We start from the raw sequence: 18,930 nt of genomic DNA on the forward strand, positions 1-18,930 counted from the left end.
AAGTCCAGTCGCCGTTTGCAATCTTTAGTTGCAGGGGGCGCAGCCACCATCCCAGAATTGAACTGGCAACCTTGTTGTTGAGAGCCAGCTCTCTAACCACCTGAGCCATCGGGCTACCTCTCCAGAAGCTCAGTGGCATCTCGTTGTTTTCAATCAAGTTGTGAAGGATGCAGCTCACTGGCCCATGTGGGAATCAAACCAGCAAACTTGCTGTTCAGAGCTTGTGCTCTAATCAACTGAGCCATCCGGCCGCCCCCTACAAAAATTTTTTTTTTTTTTGACTGAAGCAGCTAGTGTACCAGTTGTAATATATGTATATTAATTTTGAAGAGCATATAGTCAAGGCACTTTGAAATGACTTTTGAGAATATTTTAGAAAAATCTGTAAAACTAGTTTTAAATTTTGTTCTAGAAATACTGTGTATTGTATTCTATCTTAGGTTTTTATTTAAAGCCAGGTAGATGGATTCCTTTTATTAGATAATTGAGTTGCAGAGGATTATTTTAAAATTACACACAAACCATTTTAAATTGAAGGTCGTTTTCCCTGGTGGTTTTTTTGTTTGTTTGTTTTTTGTTTTTTGTATGTGTATATACTTCCTTGCTTATTACCTCATCATGTTATATAAACTCTAGGGATTTAATTAATTGTAATAATTATTAGAAATATCCATAACAAGATAGGTCTACTTCAAGTGATTTTAGATGATACCCAGTTTGGATTATCTGTACAGATTCATCTCTTTTTCTGGTTTTATTGAGCTATAATTCACATAAATCATTGAGTAAATTTAAGATCTACCATGTGATGATTTGATACATATCTAGTGAAATGTTTACCGCAGTAAAGTTAGTTAACACATCCTTTACCTCTCATAATTACCATTTTGTTGTTGTGATGAGAATATTAAAGCTTTACATTCGTAGCAGTTTTCAAGGATACAATATTGTTAACTGTAGTCACCATGTGTACATTAGATCCCCAAAACTTTCTCATAACTGAAAGTTTGTAACCTTTGACCAGCATCTCCCATTTCCCCCACCCCTCACTCCCTGGCAACTACTATTCTGTTCTCTGTTCCTATTACCATGTTTTCCCCGGAAATAAGACCTGTCTGGACCATCATCTCTACTGAGTCTTTTGGAGCAAAAGTTAATATAAGACCTGATCTTATTTTAATATAATACAAGATCCAGTCTTATTGTAATATTATATAAGACTGGGTCTTATATAATATTACATAAGACCCAGTATAATATAATATAATATAATATAATATAATATAATATATAATACCGGGTCTTATATTTTGCTCTAAAAGATGCATTCGAGCTGATGGTCCGGCTAGGTCTTATTTTCAGGGAAACATGGTAGAACAGTGTGTTTAGATTCCACATGTAAGTGGAATACATACATACAGTATTTGTCATTCTCTGTCTGACTTATTTCACTTAGCACAGTGCCCTTAAGGGTGTCACAAATGGCAGGATTTCCCTTATATGGCTGAGTAATATTCTATTGCATATATTCATTCATCTGTGACTGGACACTTAAACTGTTTATATACAAGGTGTGATCAGACAATACGGTGAATGTTTAAATAAAAAGATTATTACAGTAAAAGACACATTACCATTAATCCCCCTCAAACACTTCCCCTTGCTTCAAACACAATTACCCCATTGTTCTTGCCACTTTCTGAAGCAGTTCTGGAAGTCCTCTTTCGTAAGTGTCTTTAGTTGTGCTGTCATGGCTGCCTCGATGTCCTGAATCATTTTGACTTTGGGGAGGAGCCAGAAATCTCACGATGCCAGATCCGGTGAATAGGGTAGATGAGGATATACTGTAATGTTTTTATTTGACAGAAATTGCCGTACCAGAAGCTATGTGTGACACAGAAAATTGTCATGATGGAGGATGATTTACAGCATACTTTAAAACACACCTCTCAACCATAGCTCATCCCCAACAGACTGCACCGAACAAGTTGAAACTTGTCACACATCGTTACTAGGTTTCAACGTGCCATTTCCCATATTGAAGATCCTGGCTTTCCAGCAGCATTCACCATATTTTCTGATCACAACAGAAAGGCTCCATGTTACACATCGCTTCTGGTATGGCAATTGCTGTCAAAACAATTACAGTGTGTCCCCATCCACCTTATTCACCAGATCTGGCACTGTCCGACTTCTGGCTCTTCTCCAAAGTCAAAATGACCATGAAAGGTAAATGTTTTGAATCAACTCAGAACATCGAAGCAGCCACGACAGTGCAACTAAAGACACTCATGAAAGAGGACTTCCAGAACTGCTTCAGAAAGTGGCAATAACGATGGGATAAGTGTGTTTGAAGCGGAGGGTGGGATGGGGAGGTATTTTGAGGAGAATTAATGGCAATGTGACTTTTACTGTAATAATATTTTTTTATTTCAACATTCACCATATTTTTTATCACACCTATATTTACACCTGTACATGAAAATACAGCAGTTCCTCAGATAACATTGTTTCTTTCAATGTCATTTGGTTATAGAGATGATGAGATGAGATGCCATAGCCTGTGATAAAATTGGTTTCATTATGTATAGTTTCCCTTAAAGTAGCAAAACCTCTCAACGATGTTAAGTGAGGACTTATGCATATTTTGGAAAGCATGGTTTTATATCAGTATTTCCAGTTTCAGTCCAACCTTACATACTGTATTGTGTCTTCCCCCATTTCATATCTTTGTTCTTTCTTATACAGTGAATCCTGGCTCTTTCTGTAATACATCTAAAATAGTTTCAGAATTACAGTGTCCATACCACTGCAATTAAAAAGCCTAGAGAAAGAGGGGGAAAAAAAACCTACAGAAAATGTTCGGGATTTGTTTGTATTTTTTTCTTCCTACCCTACCAGAGAGATAATAGAAAATATACTCGTATGTATTGGCCCTTACACCTCCACCCCTCATTTCTGGCACAGAGTTTCTGAAACCCTTGTAAATTCCCCGGTGATAAGAGCACTCAGAACATCTTTTGTTCTAACTGGGTGGGCTTCGGGATGGCTCCTGGATTGTGAGTGGTCACCAGAAAGACCACGTCATGATTAGAAGCTTGGAAATTTCAGCTCCACCCCCCATTTTCCAGAGAGGAGAAAGGGGCTGAAAATGGAGTTAATAATTGATCATGCCTACATGAGGAAACACCCATAAAGTTCCAACAGTATGGGGTCCAGGGGGCTTTCAGTTTGGTGAACACATCCCATGCCAGGACGTTCATGCAGCCCAACTCCACAGGGACAGAAGCTCCTGTGCTAGGGACCCTCCCAGACCTCACGCTATGCATCTTTTCATCTGGCTGTTCATCTGTGTCCTTTATCTTATCGTTTAATAAGCTAGTACATAAATGCAAGTTAGTGTTTCCTGAGTTCTGTTTTAGCAAATAATCAAATCCAAGGAAGAGGAGGTCATGGGAACCTCTGATTTGTAGCCAGGTAGTACAGAAATTGGGTGTGATCTGGGGTCCTATTACATGTGATTAGTATCTGAAGTGGAAGGCATTCTCAGTTATGACGGAGCCCTTATTTACCTGTGGGATCTGACTCTATCTCCAGGTAGATGGTGTCAGAATTGAGTTAAATTGTAGGACACCCAGTTGACGTCACAGAATTGCTTGATGTTTTTAAAACAGATCTATTATCAAAAGTGTTGTGAATTTGGTAGTAGTGTGAGAGTAAAGGAGAAACACAGGAGGAAGACTAGTTTTTTACGTTTGCTGCCCAAGACAAATATTATATATGGTCAAAGTGTGTGTTCATAAGTTACTCTGTTTCTTTCTGCCTTCTGTCTTTAGGTGTGGCTACAGTATTTGTTTGAAATGCAGTTCATTTGTTTTACACCCCACCCCATTCTGATTGATTTGATTTAATTTTTTGACTATGTATAACATGTTTTCAAAAGTATAACTATATAAAAAGTTATACTCAGGAGTGTCATTCTTTTCTGTTTCCTTTCCACTCCACCCCCACCCCTCACCTCCGCCACACACAAACACCTTTGTTGGTAACAAACTATCGTTTCCTAGTGTTAGCCTTCTGGTATTTCTTTTTTAAATAAGGAGATAGAGGTATGTTTTCTTATTTAACTTGTTCCATACATAAAAGTAAAATACCTTATGTGCCCGTTTGTATTTTGCCTTTTTTTTCACTTAGTAATATCCCCTAGAAATCACTTTATTGTTAGATCATAGATATCTTCCTCATTGTTTTTAGAGCTGTATCATATTCCATTATGAATAGGTACCACAATTTATTCAATTAGTACTCTGTGTACAGCAGGAATTTTTAAGGAGACAGTCCAAATTCTTGAGAATGATTAAGAAATGGAACAAAATGCAAATATGATTTGAGTCTTTAATGTATCCTACATTTAGTTATACATTCAAATAAACTGCAAGTGTTTAAATTCTATGGTCAATAAAAGCAGAGGATCTTTATTATAAACCCCAAGTATAATCATCAACTTGTGAAATGTGGAGTGCAGTTGGCTATATCCTTTTTTCATCTAGTAATTTGTTGCCATACTTTAGTTATTACTCTGAGAGAAGAAAGGGAGGACTGACTGAGAGATATTTCAGGTGAAGATCAATAATTTTCATTTAATTTAAAGATTACCGAAACTAGAGAGAGATAGTTTTGCACCTTCTAGTACTGTCACTAAGGAAAAGTCAAATAACAAGCAGTGATAATATAATACAAAAGCAGCAAAAGAACAAGGGTAATCTAGAACTGGATAATTTTTTGATTGAGGGTTAATTGTATTATAAGTTTGCATCTTCCTCTCTATAGGGCTAAGTGTTTTTCTGGGATAACTTTGCATTTTTCAACTTTGTAAATGTTTAACACTTGTATTAAATAACAGTTTTGTGGGGTACTTCAGGATTAATGTAGATTTAATTCTGGAAAATTTAGAGTTCTGATTAACAAAATTAGTTGCAACACGATATTTGAAAGTAGGTATATAATTTCAGGTATAACAAAAGGAAAGCAAATTTATAAAGACATTTATGAAGACGTGTATGTGTGTGAGAGAGAGTGTGTGTGTGTGTGTGTGTGTGTGTGTGTGTGTGTGTGTGTATTCCAGTTAATAGAAACAGAAAAAAGTTTGTTTAATGAGGAGGAAATCTGATTTGTAAACATTCAAAATTTAACACAATATTTTGGGAAAACAGTAACAGCCAGTGTTTTATAAATACTTAATATTAAAAATATCAGTTTCTAGAATATTAAGATATTTAGAGTCTTAGAAATAAAATTTTTTCTTAAATTAGTTTTTGGAACTTATTCTTGCTAATAGTCTTGTGACAACCTTTATGATCCTATAGTGGATATTTATATAGGTGAGCAAACCATCAGATTTTGTTTGTCTGTTTACTGAGCCAATTTTTTCCTATGTGATACTAGTGGAACCAGACTCGATTATCTCTAAGTCCTTCTAGGAAAATTCCAGTCCAGCATGATTAGGGAAGTCCTGGTGGTGCCATAGAAATAGCATTATATCAAGAATCAAGAGATCAAGGTTCTCAGCCCACTCTGACACTTTGAAGTTATGTCACCCTGTTTAGGTGTCGTTTTCTTTGTAACGTGAGCAGATTTATTTGTAAATAAAGTCCCTTTTCTAATTTTTTTGGTAGCTTGTACAGGACCCTTTGGTAGGAATTCAGGTCATGAAGTATATGTTAAGTATATTTTTATATTAAGTAAGGTATATTGTGCATATACAAAAGTGATGAGAAAGTAAAGAATTGTTAAAACTTTAAGAACTTATCAGAATGGAAAGCAGTTTGTGACAGATGTTTTATTGTAAGTATTGTACTGTATGCTGGCCTATACTATGTGAATTCTAGAAGGACAGCCATGTACCCTTTAATGGAAGAAGCTCCTGTGATGTAGGAAGGTAGAGAGAAAAGGACACAAAAAGAATTCTGGTTGGAAGAGTTCTGCTCATTGTAAAATTCTAAGAGCTGTAAAATACTTGCCAAAAGCCTGTGTGTGTGTGAGTGTGTGTGTGTGTGTGTGTGTGTGTGCGCATATCCTTTTATTTTATGGTGGCTGGTTTTGTGAAATTTAAATACTTCATTTAGTATGTTTTTTATTACAGCAGACAATGCTTTGTTTTCCAGTCCTTGAGAATAAGGGAAACAAATCTTCAAATGCAGTGGTTTTGTGTAGCATCTTGTCTATCATGTTTTGTAAATACTGCAGAAGCTTTGACCAATTTGACTTACAGATGGAATGCAACTTTGCTTGCAAAACTTGCTATTAAACTCCTGTTTAAAGTGTTCTAATTTTAAGTCATACATGCTATAAAGAAAAAGAGTAATGTGATGTAAAGTAATGAGAGAGAGAGAGAAGCTTGAGATGGTTTTGAAGAATCAGGACAGTCATTTAAAGCATTGGCCATGGTAAGGAGTTGAGATTTTATTCCAAGTGTAGTGGAGAAACTATTGAAGGGGATTAAGCAGGAAAAAAATAGTGTAATAAGCATTTTAAAGATCATGTTTTTCTTTACGAATTAGAGGGAATCAATAATGGAAGCAGTCAGATTATTAACAATAGTGCATGAAAGAGATGATTGTAGTTTAGACAAGGGCAGTAGCATTCAGTGGAGAAAGAAGAAGTGAACAGAATTGGCATATTTTTTGCAGATAGTACTAATCAAATTTGCTAATGGGACTGTATATGGGAGATAAGGGAAATCTCAAATAATAGTTTTTGTTTTAAAAGAATATTTTAAATTAGTCTGTTAAAATGTACTGATGCACTCGTATTTAATGCCAGTATTCTACATGACAAATATTTTCTTGACAATTTTATCATTTTTATTTTATTTTGTTCCTTTTTTTTCTTTAGGCTTATGCATCTGGATGTGACATTGTTATACTGGGAAGTGATTTTGAAAGATTACAAATAATCCCAGGAGCTAAACATGGAAATATTCAAATAGGATGTGTAGACTGTTCAATGCAACAAGGCAAGGTTTGTAATCTTGTGACAATATGACATTTGTCTTGAATGTGGTTTTTGCCTGGATAGTCTCTGAGGTATGTATTTCCTATTGAATTAGAGACTTGCTTTGTTCCCAGGACAATGTAGCTACAAATTTCTTTAGCTCTTTGAGATTCTATTCTTACATGATATGAAATACAGTGACAAAGAGCTAATACTTACTATCTGTAGAACAGGTTTAAAGCTGACTTATTTAAAGATTGATTGGATTGAGGGAAAGGAATGATAATAAATCTTCAATCTATTTACAAAAAATTATTGAAGAGAACTCATTTATTAGTCATTCTTTGTAAACAGTAGTTTACAATCCTTATAATTCTGGGTAAACTTTGTACTAAAAGAAGATAAAGTCTTTTAAAGTCTATAATTTTTAAATTTATTCCCGGTCTATGAGAAAAATGAATGTTTTTATATGGACTTCTATTTGCATGTGAAAAGTCGAAGTAACCTTGAAAATATAACAGCAACAACAACAAAAGAAACAGGGCATGATGCTATATCAGGTTAAATACAGTTCTGTATAGTACCAGGATTGGGAGAGTCATAACTAGTAGGCAGCACAGTGTATAGGTTAATATAGTACCATACAGGCATAGGTGGCCAGGCCTAGAAATAGTTGTAGCTAAACTGGGCTGAACTTTGCAAATTTCTTTATTTAATTTTATTTATTTGTTTGCTATGTATTTAAATACCATATTTGACTATGTGATTCCACTAGAATATTTTGTATGGGGAATCAAAGTGGACCCAATCCATTCCCTTTTTTTAAAATCTAATCATTTTTAATAGAGCCGCCAGTCTGAAAAGTTACTTCTTTGGACCTAGTTTAAAGATACTCATGATAAAAAGAGTTTTGACTCTTGCAATTTTTACCTATTTGTTGGAAGTACTGTTCTTTTTGTTATTCCCGTGTTCCCTTCCCTTTAATATAGTCACAAGTGTCTCCTGTTTTTCATTTGTTCACACCTTTCATTCTTACTGTACTACAAAAATGATGTTTATTATAGAGTGCTAAAAAATATTGAGATTTTTTTTCCCTTCTGTTTATATTTGACCTTCTAGCTCTGTAGTTCTGTAATCTTCGTTGTTGTGTAAAAACTTGCTTATGTCATCTAAACTCACATAGAGCTGGTTAATGTTGGAAATCTAATTTTAATAATTTATAGTATCTTTTTGTGTTAAGCTAGATTACATGACAGTTCAAGTAAGAAAGAAGAGATTATGCGACTTTTTTAATCATTCTAATATAAGGCAGAATTTTTTCCTTAGGTATCAGGAAGGAAACGTATTGGTTCTGGTTCCTGGGAATTTCTGTTTGCCTTTAAGAGGGAAATGCTCTTGATACCATAGACATCAGTACTTTATCATTACTGTTTTTCCTTTGTAGTACTACTGGAATAATGTTCCTGAGAAAATACATCTGCATTTATCTTTTTATTCACTTGCTTAAAAACTTTTTTTTTTTGAATTTTTTTTAATTGAAATTTATTGGGGTGACAGTGGTCAGTAAAATTACATAGGTTTCAAGTGTACAATTCTGTAATACATCATCTATATATTAGAAGGTAATGGGAAGCTAAAGAATGCTTAAAAACATTCTTTAGCTTCCCATTACCTTGGGGAAGTTTTAATGGTTCACCTTGGAATGAGGCCTTGTACAACAGGCTTAAACCTGCCCATTGGGCCTCATGTCTCTTACTCTGTTAAAGGACACTCTTCTAGCTGGTTAGTGGTCAAAGTCACCTCCAACCATACATTGCCTGTTTTAATCTTTACACTTGTCTTCATATTATGCCTATTTTTAAAATTGAATAATCACTGTCCTTTGAAGAAACCCTACCCACACTTTAAAGGCCCAGACTAAACACTCCCTCCCAGACCAACTCAGTACAGATGATTTCTACATCCTAAGAACTCTTCAGAACACTTTAAAATATCCATTGAAAGGTATATCTTCATTCCCCCATATGTATATCTTCATTCCTTACCCCTCTTCACTAGAGTATTTATTCTATATGTACACATGTATATATGTATACATGTATATATATCTATATATACTTTTTATCCCTGATTCACTCTGTTTCCTACCTACCTATCTGATTTCTGATATTTCAATGTTCTTCAATTGTGACTCACTCAAGCTTTAGTTAATAGCTACCTCATAAAACAGAGCCAGGAGGGGTTATGTGCCATTGATTTAAACTTAGAGAGTTCACAAAGGAATAGCTCTAAGTGTTATTTTTAAAAAGTTAAATATACATTGATAGAATTGTGAACTTTGAGGACAGAAAAACTAAAAACTGATTTTTAAGTCATGTTAAATTCCATACTTGACAAGGAATACATCAATACATATTCTTCTGTGAGGAAGGGAATTAACATTTACTATGCATCTTACAAATAATGAAATACTAGATGTTTTACAAATGCTATTTCAATTGTGAAAATAATTCTATTAGGAAGATAGTATTATACGTGTTATAAATATAAAGTAAGCTCAGAGAGATTAACTTGATATTTACACAGTTATTAAATTACAGTATGTACTTGGATTCTGATCCAGATATGGTGGTCTATAAAAGTGACATTTTCAACTATTGGTGTATGAAATTGTATGTATGGGCATATTTTAAATTATGCTATTAATTTCTTTTGCTCTTTTGATTCATAAATTATCATATCCTTAAGTTTTCTTTCTTTTTTTCTTAAAAGATTGCAGCATCCTATGGAAATGTTATCTCTGTTTTTGAACCAGTTAACCTACCGAAGCAAAAGAAAAATTTGGTCAGTAATTTATCATTTTGCTTTTAGGAACTGAAATGTCTTAAGTATTAAAAGATTTTATTTATAAGAGTACAAAATCAGAGTGATCATCAAATAAATCAGTATAAATTATACACTATAATTCAAGGTACGTTTTAAATGCCACTTTCATGTTAAAAATATATTTAAATCTGGGGCGGCCGGATGGCTCAGTTGATTAGAGCGAGGGCTCTCAACGACAAGGTTGTCGGTTCAATTCCCACATGGGATGGTGGGCTACGCCCCCTGCAACTAAAGGTTGTAAACGGCCACCAGACTTGGAGCTGAGCTGCGATACTCCACAACTAGATTGAAGGACAATGACTTGGAGCTGATGGGCCCTGGAGAAGCACACTGTTCCCTAGTATTCCCCAATAAAATGTATTAAAAAAAAATGCATATATATATATATATATATATATATATATATATATATATATATATATGTATGTATTTAATATTTACTTTTAAATATATATATTTAAATCTTTCATTGAAATACAACTAAACTAAATTGTGCTGATGAGTTGTCTTGAATATTATACTTTTTTCTGACATTTTTTCCTTCATATAATAAGTATTTGAAGAGTCAACAGCTCTGAGTTTGGCAGTTACTTTATTGCTGGTGCAAAAACTATTGTCCAGTCATATGTGGCACTTAATTCTTTGTTTTTGTGTCTACTTTTATATATGTTTTCTGCCTTTACTTATGTATTTTGTTCTTGAAGTTACATTTTAATTGCAGTCTTACACCTCCAGGACTATTTTCTTGTGCTTATTATATCATGTGATATAAGTATTAATAGGCCAGTGAATTATTTTAATAAAGAAACTATATTCAGTAATAGTTCTGAAAGCTGCTTAAAGCATTGGTTTATAAATATTGAGGTTATGTAGATTTCTTGGGTGCTTTAATCCTTTTAAATATGACGGATAGACCAAGTTATTTTACCCTTCTCTACTGAAGATTAAACTAGTGATTTAAACTACATGAAACAGAATTATTATAGTGTGGTCCAGAGAGCATTCATTAGGAGTTAGGGGACAGGGATTTCTCTCTGTGCTGCCTTTTGACCATTTGATCCTAAGCAGGGAGCCTTATGAGACATTTTGCTCAATTCTCAAATTGGTTACTATCCGTTCATTCTTCATGGAATATCGTAAAGATGACACGATGTCAGTGTCAGAGATTGTGTAGAAATATGTTAAATGTGAAGAATTAAACTTTTAATAGTAGACACTCCTTTATATATTTTTTAATAGTTTTCATTTTCACTTAACTTATTAGTATCTTACAGATTTGCTCTGACTTAGTTTGGCAGCTATTATTTATTTCTTTGTAAATAAGGCAGCAGAGGCTCCAAAATAAATAACCGATGAAATAGCTATTGAGCCACAGAACTAAAAGTAAAACCAGCTGTATTGATTCCTAGGTGTGATGAGCATTCTTTGCTCTACCTGTGTTAATGAAAAATATTTTCTCTTGGATAATTGATACACATTTTTAAATTTTATGGAGAGGGAGTCCACAATTCTCCCTTGATTTTTATTTGTGTTTATATATTACCTAATGAATCCAATATTAGAAGCTCTTATAGCCTTATGATTAGTAATTAACAGAGCTAAAAATAAATTTTAAAGGTGATCGCTTCACCCAGAGCAATACATTTTAAGTAATACTCAGTAAATATTTGTTGAATGAAATAACTGACTTCTAAAAAACATCTGTATGTTATGTTAAAATGCCTTTATTAGTGAGGGTAGAATTGAGATTTTTAGTTTTTGCCCATTTGCTCTAATTATAATTATTTAATGTAACAATGTCAAAAACTCAGGAAGACCCTGGTTTATTGGTAGGCAGTACTTTGCAGAGAGGGTAAAAATAGCTTGATGAATAAGGGGAAAACTGGATCAAATGACAAAATCTTAAACTTGGAAGGTGCATAAAATCTGTAATTCCAGGATATCGTCTCAGAGAATTTATAGATCCTCGTAAAAAGGATATTATTTCCATTTCTTTGTACATTCTGGAATATTCTTTTAAGGTGGTGGTTCTTCATGAAAGGTACACTTTGGATTCACTAGTTGATACGTATGTCCAGATCCTACTCGGGGGATTCTAAATCTGTAGGTGTGGAGTTGTGCCTAGGCACTTGTATGTCTAGTTCTAGAAAGGGTTCTGATGTGCCATGTGGTTAAGAGCCATTCTTACAAGGCAGAGTTTCATAAAAGCATATTCTACAAGCCACCTGCATCAAAATTGTCTGGGGTGTTAAAGTGCAGATTCCTATGTCCTGTTCTAGACCTTTTGAACCTGAATCTTTGGACATTCCTTTACATTATGATGGAAGTGTTACATCTTTTTTCCTGAATTTTCACACATACCATGATCTTAGGTGAGGATGAAACATTAAAAGATAAGAAAGCCTGAAATAGCAGAGACACAGATACATTTAAAATTAAGCCTTTGTAACAATAATAATAATTAATAGTTATAATTTTAAATGTCTCAGGTTAATAAGTTTGTTGTCCAAGGTGGCGTATACTTATTAATTGTTTAAATATACTATAGACAGACTTAGACCTCTGGGAATGGACCTTCTCTTGCTAATCTCCTCCCATCCCATAGTCCTTATTTTCCTTGACAGAATTGAACATTTTGTTCTCCTTAGAAATGACTGCATAGTCAATTCTACAAAAAAAAAAAAAAAAATGACTGCATGTATTATTAAGAATAATAAGTATGAATATATACAGTTGACAGAGAAAAGATGCCAGTAATAATTGGATAAATGACTTTTTTTTAATTTTAGGAATTACATAGTCAATGGCAGAAAAGTGGTCAATTTTTTCTGGAATCAGTAGCACACAATATAACTTGGGATCCTGCAGGTAAGAACACAAGTAGGATTGACTGAAATGAAGTATCACTTGCCTAGGCTATTGCTTTTATTACTTTTCTGTATTTCAGTTCTGTTTTGTGTGGGATTGTGGGGAACACAAAAGTAAATAAAACAGATTGTGCTCTTTTAGGGCTTATGCTGAAATGAAGACAAATATGCACTGTAAGAATGTCCAGCTGGAGTAGGAATGTCTGTTTTGGGAAGGTAACATTAATTTCGTCTGAAGAATCAAAGTTTCATTGAAGGAGGAATCTATTAACCTGAGAGTAGATAGATTTTTAACAATGAGGGTGGGGATAGATGGAGGAGGGAAAAAGAAGTGAATTCTAAGAAGAGCTAATGTGTGCATGTATCAGTTATCAATTTCTGCATTTAAAAAGCATCCCAAAGCCATTTTTACCAATCTACCACAGTGAGCAAAGGCACAAAGAAGCAAAGTATGATAGATTCTGATGATGATGAATACTTCATTGAGGCTGGAGTGGGTCTGGTGATGAGGAGATAAGATTGCAGCATATTATAGCAGGCCTTTAAAGTTATGCTAAGGGATTTGAATTTAATTCCTTTTATTTGTCTGAAAAATATTAGAGGTTTTTGAAAGTGGCTAGTGACGTGGCTTGTAAGAATTTTCTGGTAGCAGTTAAATTAGAGACAAATCAGAGGCAAAAGGAACAGGAGGATAAATATTACATTATTTATGATTATAATTACCTTTGGAAGTACGTCTTCACAGTAGTCTGAGTGAGAAATAAGAACTTGTTTCAGTGTCTTTAACATAGTGTGTACTCAGTTATTGAATGAATAATAAAAGAATTATATGGATATGAAATGCATTTAGGCAATAAAATTGACATTACTGGACAACTGATTTCAGATTACTTTGAGGATTCTATGACCACAAGAAGAGTAATATGTAAGAGTTAAGAGTAGAACAAAGGTTTTTGTTTGGATGTGTGGAATTTGAGATGCTTGTATATCGTATAGCAATAGTCAATAGATAGTTTAATTGAGAATATAAGAAATTATCTTTGGAATGTAGAACTAGAAGTCATCAGTTTAGATAGGTAAAATAGTTTAAATTTTAATATAGTAGATGAAATGGCTGAGGGAAAAATGTAAATTTAGAACACAAATTTCAGAACCTTTGGAAACTATTTTACAAAATTTAAAAGATTATCTTTGAGATTTTTTTTTAAAACAATCAGAATGTTTTTAAATCTTTATTCTCATAAGATTGTAAGATTGATGCTTACTGACTGGTTAACCTACATGTATGTTTTATGTGTACAGTGAAAAGAGGACAGACCTGGGTTCTGGCATCTAATACAGCACTTTGTATATAACTCCATTGTGGATAGGGTGAGCTAGCTCCCAGTTTATGCCTGTTGTCCTCATATGATTATTAACATATGATTATTAACAGTGTTACCTTCTACTCTCACGGGTATTTCTATTTGGATGACCAATATAGTTACTCTACTATAGCACTACAATCTGTTGTAATTATTTGTTTACATGGTGTGTTGTTGTTTTTTTATTAGACAAGGGCTGAGATCCTGTTTTATTCAGTATTTTATTTATCTTTAGGGGCTCATCATCTATTAAGCTCTCACCAAATGTTCACATATTTGACAAGTGTTGTGGGCAGATTATTTAACAGATCAAGAATGGTTAACTCACTTGTAAATTAAGATAATATTTATTTTACGGGGTAGTTTTTTAATGATGAGATATGGCAGTTTATTTGAAAGTACTTGGTAAATGATAGTCCCATAGAAATATTGTTAGCAAGTGAACTGAATACTTAAAGTGTCATATTAATAAATGCAATGAAGACATTTTATATTTGAATTGAGTGATATTTCTTTAGTAATGACATAGTAGTCGCTTGGAATTTTTATACCTGTGGTCTGTCAGTGTTAATGCTTCAGAGGATAATATTAATGTTAAATTCCTCTAAAATCGTCATTATAGAGTAGTATTAAAAGATAATTACTTATTTTCTTTACATTTATCAGGCAGTAAATTGACAACAGCTCATGACTTATCTTTTTATTTGTGATTGAGTTAAAATTCACATAAAAGTTTATTTGTCTTATTGAAAAGTTTAAAATTAGTATTTGGTTGAAGAATAGATTATTACTGTAATAAATATTTGGGATCTATTAGAATATTTTGCAAATGAGCTTTGTAATTTACAAAAATATTAGTATTTTGGTTATGATCAACATTTACATATTTATATGCCAGGTATTGAGATATAAAGAAAAATTTTTCAGATGGTGTTAGTAAACTGACTATAGTGCTTTTGTGTTGTCTCCAAACCCACTCTTGCATCTTGCTTAAATCATAAGATTTACTGTTTAGATTTGATGCTTTTTTTCCTATTTTAATATCCATACCTCTGTCGTTGGTGTTCAAATCAATGTATTATACCACACTTTACCTACTATTGTTTCATTCCATACCTGGGATTATTTGTTTTGTATTCTATTCTAAATTCTTCATGGGATATTTTATTTTCAGTTCACGTTAAAGAAAACTTGTAAAAACCGAACTCATAGACACCAAGAACAGATTGGTTGTTGACAGAGATGGGGAATGGGGAGTAGGCAGGATGTCAAAAGGTACAAATTTCCAGTTATAAAATAAATGAGTCTTGGGGATGTAATGTACAACATAGTGACAACAAATAATAATACTGTATTGTATACGTATTTGAAAGTTGCTAAGAAAGTGGATCTTAAAAGTTCTTATAAGGAAAAAAGTTGTAACCATGTGTGGTGTGATGGATGTTAGCTAGATTTATTGTGATCATTCCCCAATATATACAAATAATGAATCATTAGGTTGTACACCGCAAACTAATACAACATTGTACGAATATGTCAATTAAATGTCAATAAAATAAAAGAAAACTTGTGTCTGTTGGTAAGCTAAACAGTGAGTTAATAGTCATATTTAAATGTCTCTTTAATACTTTCTGGCCTTTTTTACCTGTCTGTGAGACTTTCTGCCAAGTTGCTAACTATTGAGCTTCTGCTAAGTGCCTATCCTGTGCTAAATACATCATATATATTATAACTGGTTCTTCCCACAACTCTATACAAATTTTTAATTTTACACCTGAGAAAACTGAGGCTTAGAGATAGCCCAACTAGACCAAATACACATGGCTAATTAAGTTGTGGTTATTTAAGATTTAGACACGGGTATTTCTGATGTGAAGTCTATATTTTGCCATAGGCCAACTTTCCTTTTGAAATAAAATGATCTTTCCAGAGAGACACCAATCCATAGTCCTTCATTGGCAATGTGAATGCCTTATTTATTGTCAGCTTTTTGGCCAAAATTGTGTCTCCTCCTTTATCTTCTTTGTTTGGATGATAACACAGTTTTCTACTTAGTTACTATGTCATAAAGTTGGGATCTATCCTTGAAACCTTTTGTTTGGCCCTGTGTTTTAGTTGATGTCAAGTCTTGAAAATTTTGCTTTTTGAAATGGTTTTCAAATCCTTGCTTCTTACTTTAATATTTGATTCAGATCCGCATGATTTCCCATCTGTATTATTGTAGTCTATTAACCAGGCTTCTATGTCTTATGTTTTCCCTAATCATGTCTATGTCTAGAATTAGTTTCTAAAAGGGATCTTTACCCTTCTTTGTGTACTGGAATCTTTAAAAGTAGGTGAAAATTATGGATTATCTCTTTAGAAAAATGCACATAATATACATATAACTTTTCCATAGCTCAATGAAGAGAGGCTCATAGGCCTCTTCATGTCTATCTGTTGACACCTCCCCCAGTGGAAACCCCTTGTTCTAAAATACAGATCCACTTATGTAAAACCTTGCCTCCCACTTAAAAACCTTTAATACCCAACTACCTATAACAAACTCCAAATTCCTTATGAACGTCAAAAACGTTTCATAATCTGACCTCAGAATTTTTTCCAACCTCATTTATTTTCTAGGTCTACTACTAAACACCTTATTCCTTAACCGTACCGGATTACAAGGCATATTTTGGGAATATATTTGAAGTTGCATGCCTCCATGCCTCTGTTTATAATATTTGTCTACTAAAATATGAATTCATCATGAAAAAATGACAGTGTTTTGTGATTGTATTCCCCCATGCCTAACACAGTGCCTGGTACAGAGAAAATGTTTTTTAAATGTTTGTTGAATGAAAGATTATAAGATCTGTTTTCTTTTTTCCCAAGCTGTTTCAACAAAATTAAAATACAGCTTTTTGTTATTTGGCTTTTCTTAGAAGTTGTTTTATCTTTATAGTATTATATGAAGCTATTGACTATGTGCTTTAACTCACTAATTAAATACCTAAATGATAAATGGTGAATAATATATATATTTTTAGGCAATCGTCTTTTAACTGGTTCTAGCTGTTTGCAACTCTGGTCCAGTGCTAACTTGGAGAAGCCAACTGAAGATGAAACGTCGGATAAAACAGATCTTAACTTTGGGGATTGGAGATGCATTTGGCATTGCAAGTAAGCAGTTAATTAGGGGATTAAACTGACAGGCCTGTTCCATGTGGTTTTATTATATTATAAACGCATTTTAGTTTGTATAAATCTACATTAACATAAAAAGTATTGATTTATTTTGTGACATGCCTATTGCTATATACAGAAGAGTCACCATTTCCCATGTTCTACAGATCCATTTTTTAAAATTGTTGAATAAAACAACTATAAGGAAACATAAAAAATATGTCAAGGCCTATATAAAAATCATTAAATAGAAACTTGCTAAATTATACAGAAGAAGAGACACCTTCCATGCTTTTAAATGGAAATTTTTCTGTTGTGACGAAGTGTATTTTTTTCCTAAATTAACCTTTATATTGAACATCATTCTTGTCAAAATCCCATTGGAATTTCTACTTTTGAGCATAGTTCTAACTTCATTTAAAAAGACAAATGTGGGAAAATTCTGAAAGATAAAAAGAACAAAGACATACAGTATATGAAAATGAATCAAGCAGTTTATTGTTGATGTGAGAACAGATAGATTAGGGTCCAGGATTAGGCCCAATTTTACGTGGACATTTAATATATAAGGTGGCATTTTATATCAGTGGGGCAAACTTGGTAGCTGTGTGGAGGAGAAAATGAAGTTAGAATCTGTTTCATACCTGGCACCAAACGAAATGTCAAAGGAAGGGAAAATTGAATTCCTATATAATGAAACAAATATTGGAAGAAAATATAGTTGAATTTTCATAGTTTAAAGCTCTAAGGTCTAGTATGGTAGGAACTAGCCACGTATCACTATTGAATACTTAAAATGTGACTAGTCTGAATTGAGATGTCCAAAAGTACAGTGGTACCTTGGTTTTCTAACGTAATCCATTCCGGAAGACCTTTCGAGTTCTGAAACTTTCGAAAACAGCCAAGCTAGGCCTCAGGATCTTGCACTCAGCGGAAGCCGTGTGACATGGTCGACTTCTGAGGCGTGTTCGAAAACTGAAGCATTTACTTCTGGGTTTACAGCATTCGTAAACAAATGTTCCTCAACGGAGACGTTCGAAAACTGAGGTACTACTGTATAAAATACACGCTGGATTTCAAAAACAGCACAAAAGAATGTAAAATACCCTATTTTTCATTATTACACGTTGAAGTGATATTTTAGTATATTAGCTTAAATAAAATGTAATTAATTTCACCTGTTTCTTTTTACCTTTTTAAATGTAGCTGCTAGGAAATTTAAAATTATATTTGGCTAATACTTGTCATTTATGTTTTATCTCTGTTGGATGAAAAGTGCTGCTTTAGAATTAAGAAAAGACTTCTAAGTATGATACCAAAAATAGAAATAGGAAGGGAAGAGAAGAGGGGAAATGAGGAAGGGAAGGGGAAAGGAGAGAAATTAATAGCTTTGACTATATCTACAAAACATTTCTATAAACCAAAAAGACCATAAGGAAAAGAAACAAAAGCTTCAGAGGAAATTTTTGCAATTTTGGGTTAATGCCTTTTTCAAAAGGAGGTCTTAAAAATTAATTAGAAAAGAGCAGACATCTCATTAGTGAACAAAAATGGACAATAAAGAGAAAAATTTTAAACGGTAGTACATGTGAATAATAATCATATTAAGAGTTGATTGACCTCACTTAAAATCAAGAAATGTGAAATATCCAGAA

The 18,930-nt window shown here is 33.3% G+C and overlaps 1 protein-coding gene across 6 annotated transcripts in view; it reads left to right on the top strand.

Moving 5' to 3' along the window:
* DMXL1 (Dmx like 1) overlaps positions 1–18,930 on the top strand; it is a 111,755-nt gene that overhangs the window by 4,484 nt on the left and 88,341 nt on the right. For 5 of the 6 annotated variants that reach the window (XM_088796681.1, XM_088796676.1, XM_088796677.1 and 2 more), the window contains exons 2-5: positions 6,895–7,020; positions 9,766–9,837; positions 12,669–12,747; positions 17,140–17,272. In XM_088796681.1, coding sequence (XP_088652807.1) covers positions 6,895–7,020; positions 9,766–9,837; positions 12,669–12,747; positions 17,140–17,272 — 410 coding nt within the window. Of the gene's footprint in view, positions 1–6,894; positions 7,021–7,042; positions 7,086–9,765; positions 9,838–12,668; positions 12,748–17,139; positions 17,273–18,930 lie in introns of those variants that run through there. The other variant, XM_088796679.1, reaches the window with a different exon arrangement.

The sequence above is a fragment of the Rhinolophus sinicus genome, chromosome 3, assembly GCF_057876585.1.
Source record: "Rhinolophus sinicus isolate RSI-liver-muscle chromosome 3, RSI-T2T, whole genome shotgun sequence".
Lineage (NCBI taxonomy): Eukaryota > Metazoa > Chordata > Mammalia > Chiroptera > Rhinolophidae > Rhinolophus > Rhinolophus sinicus.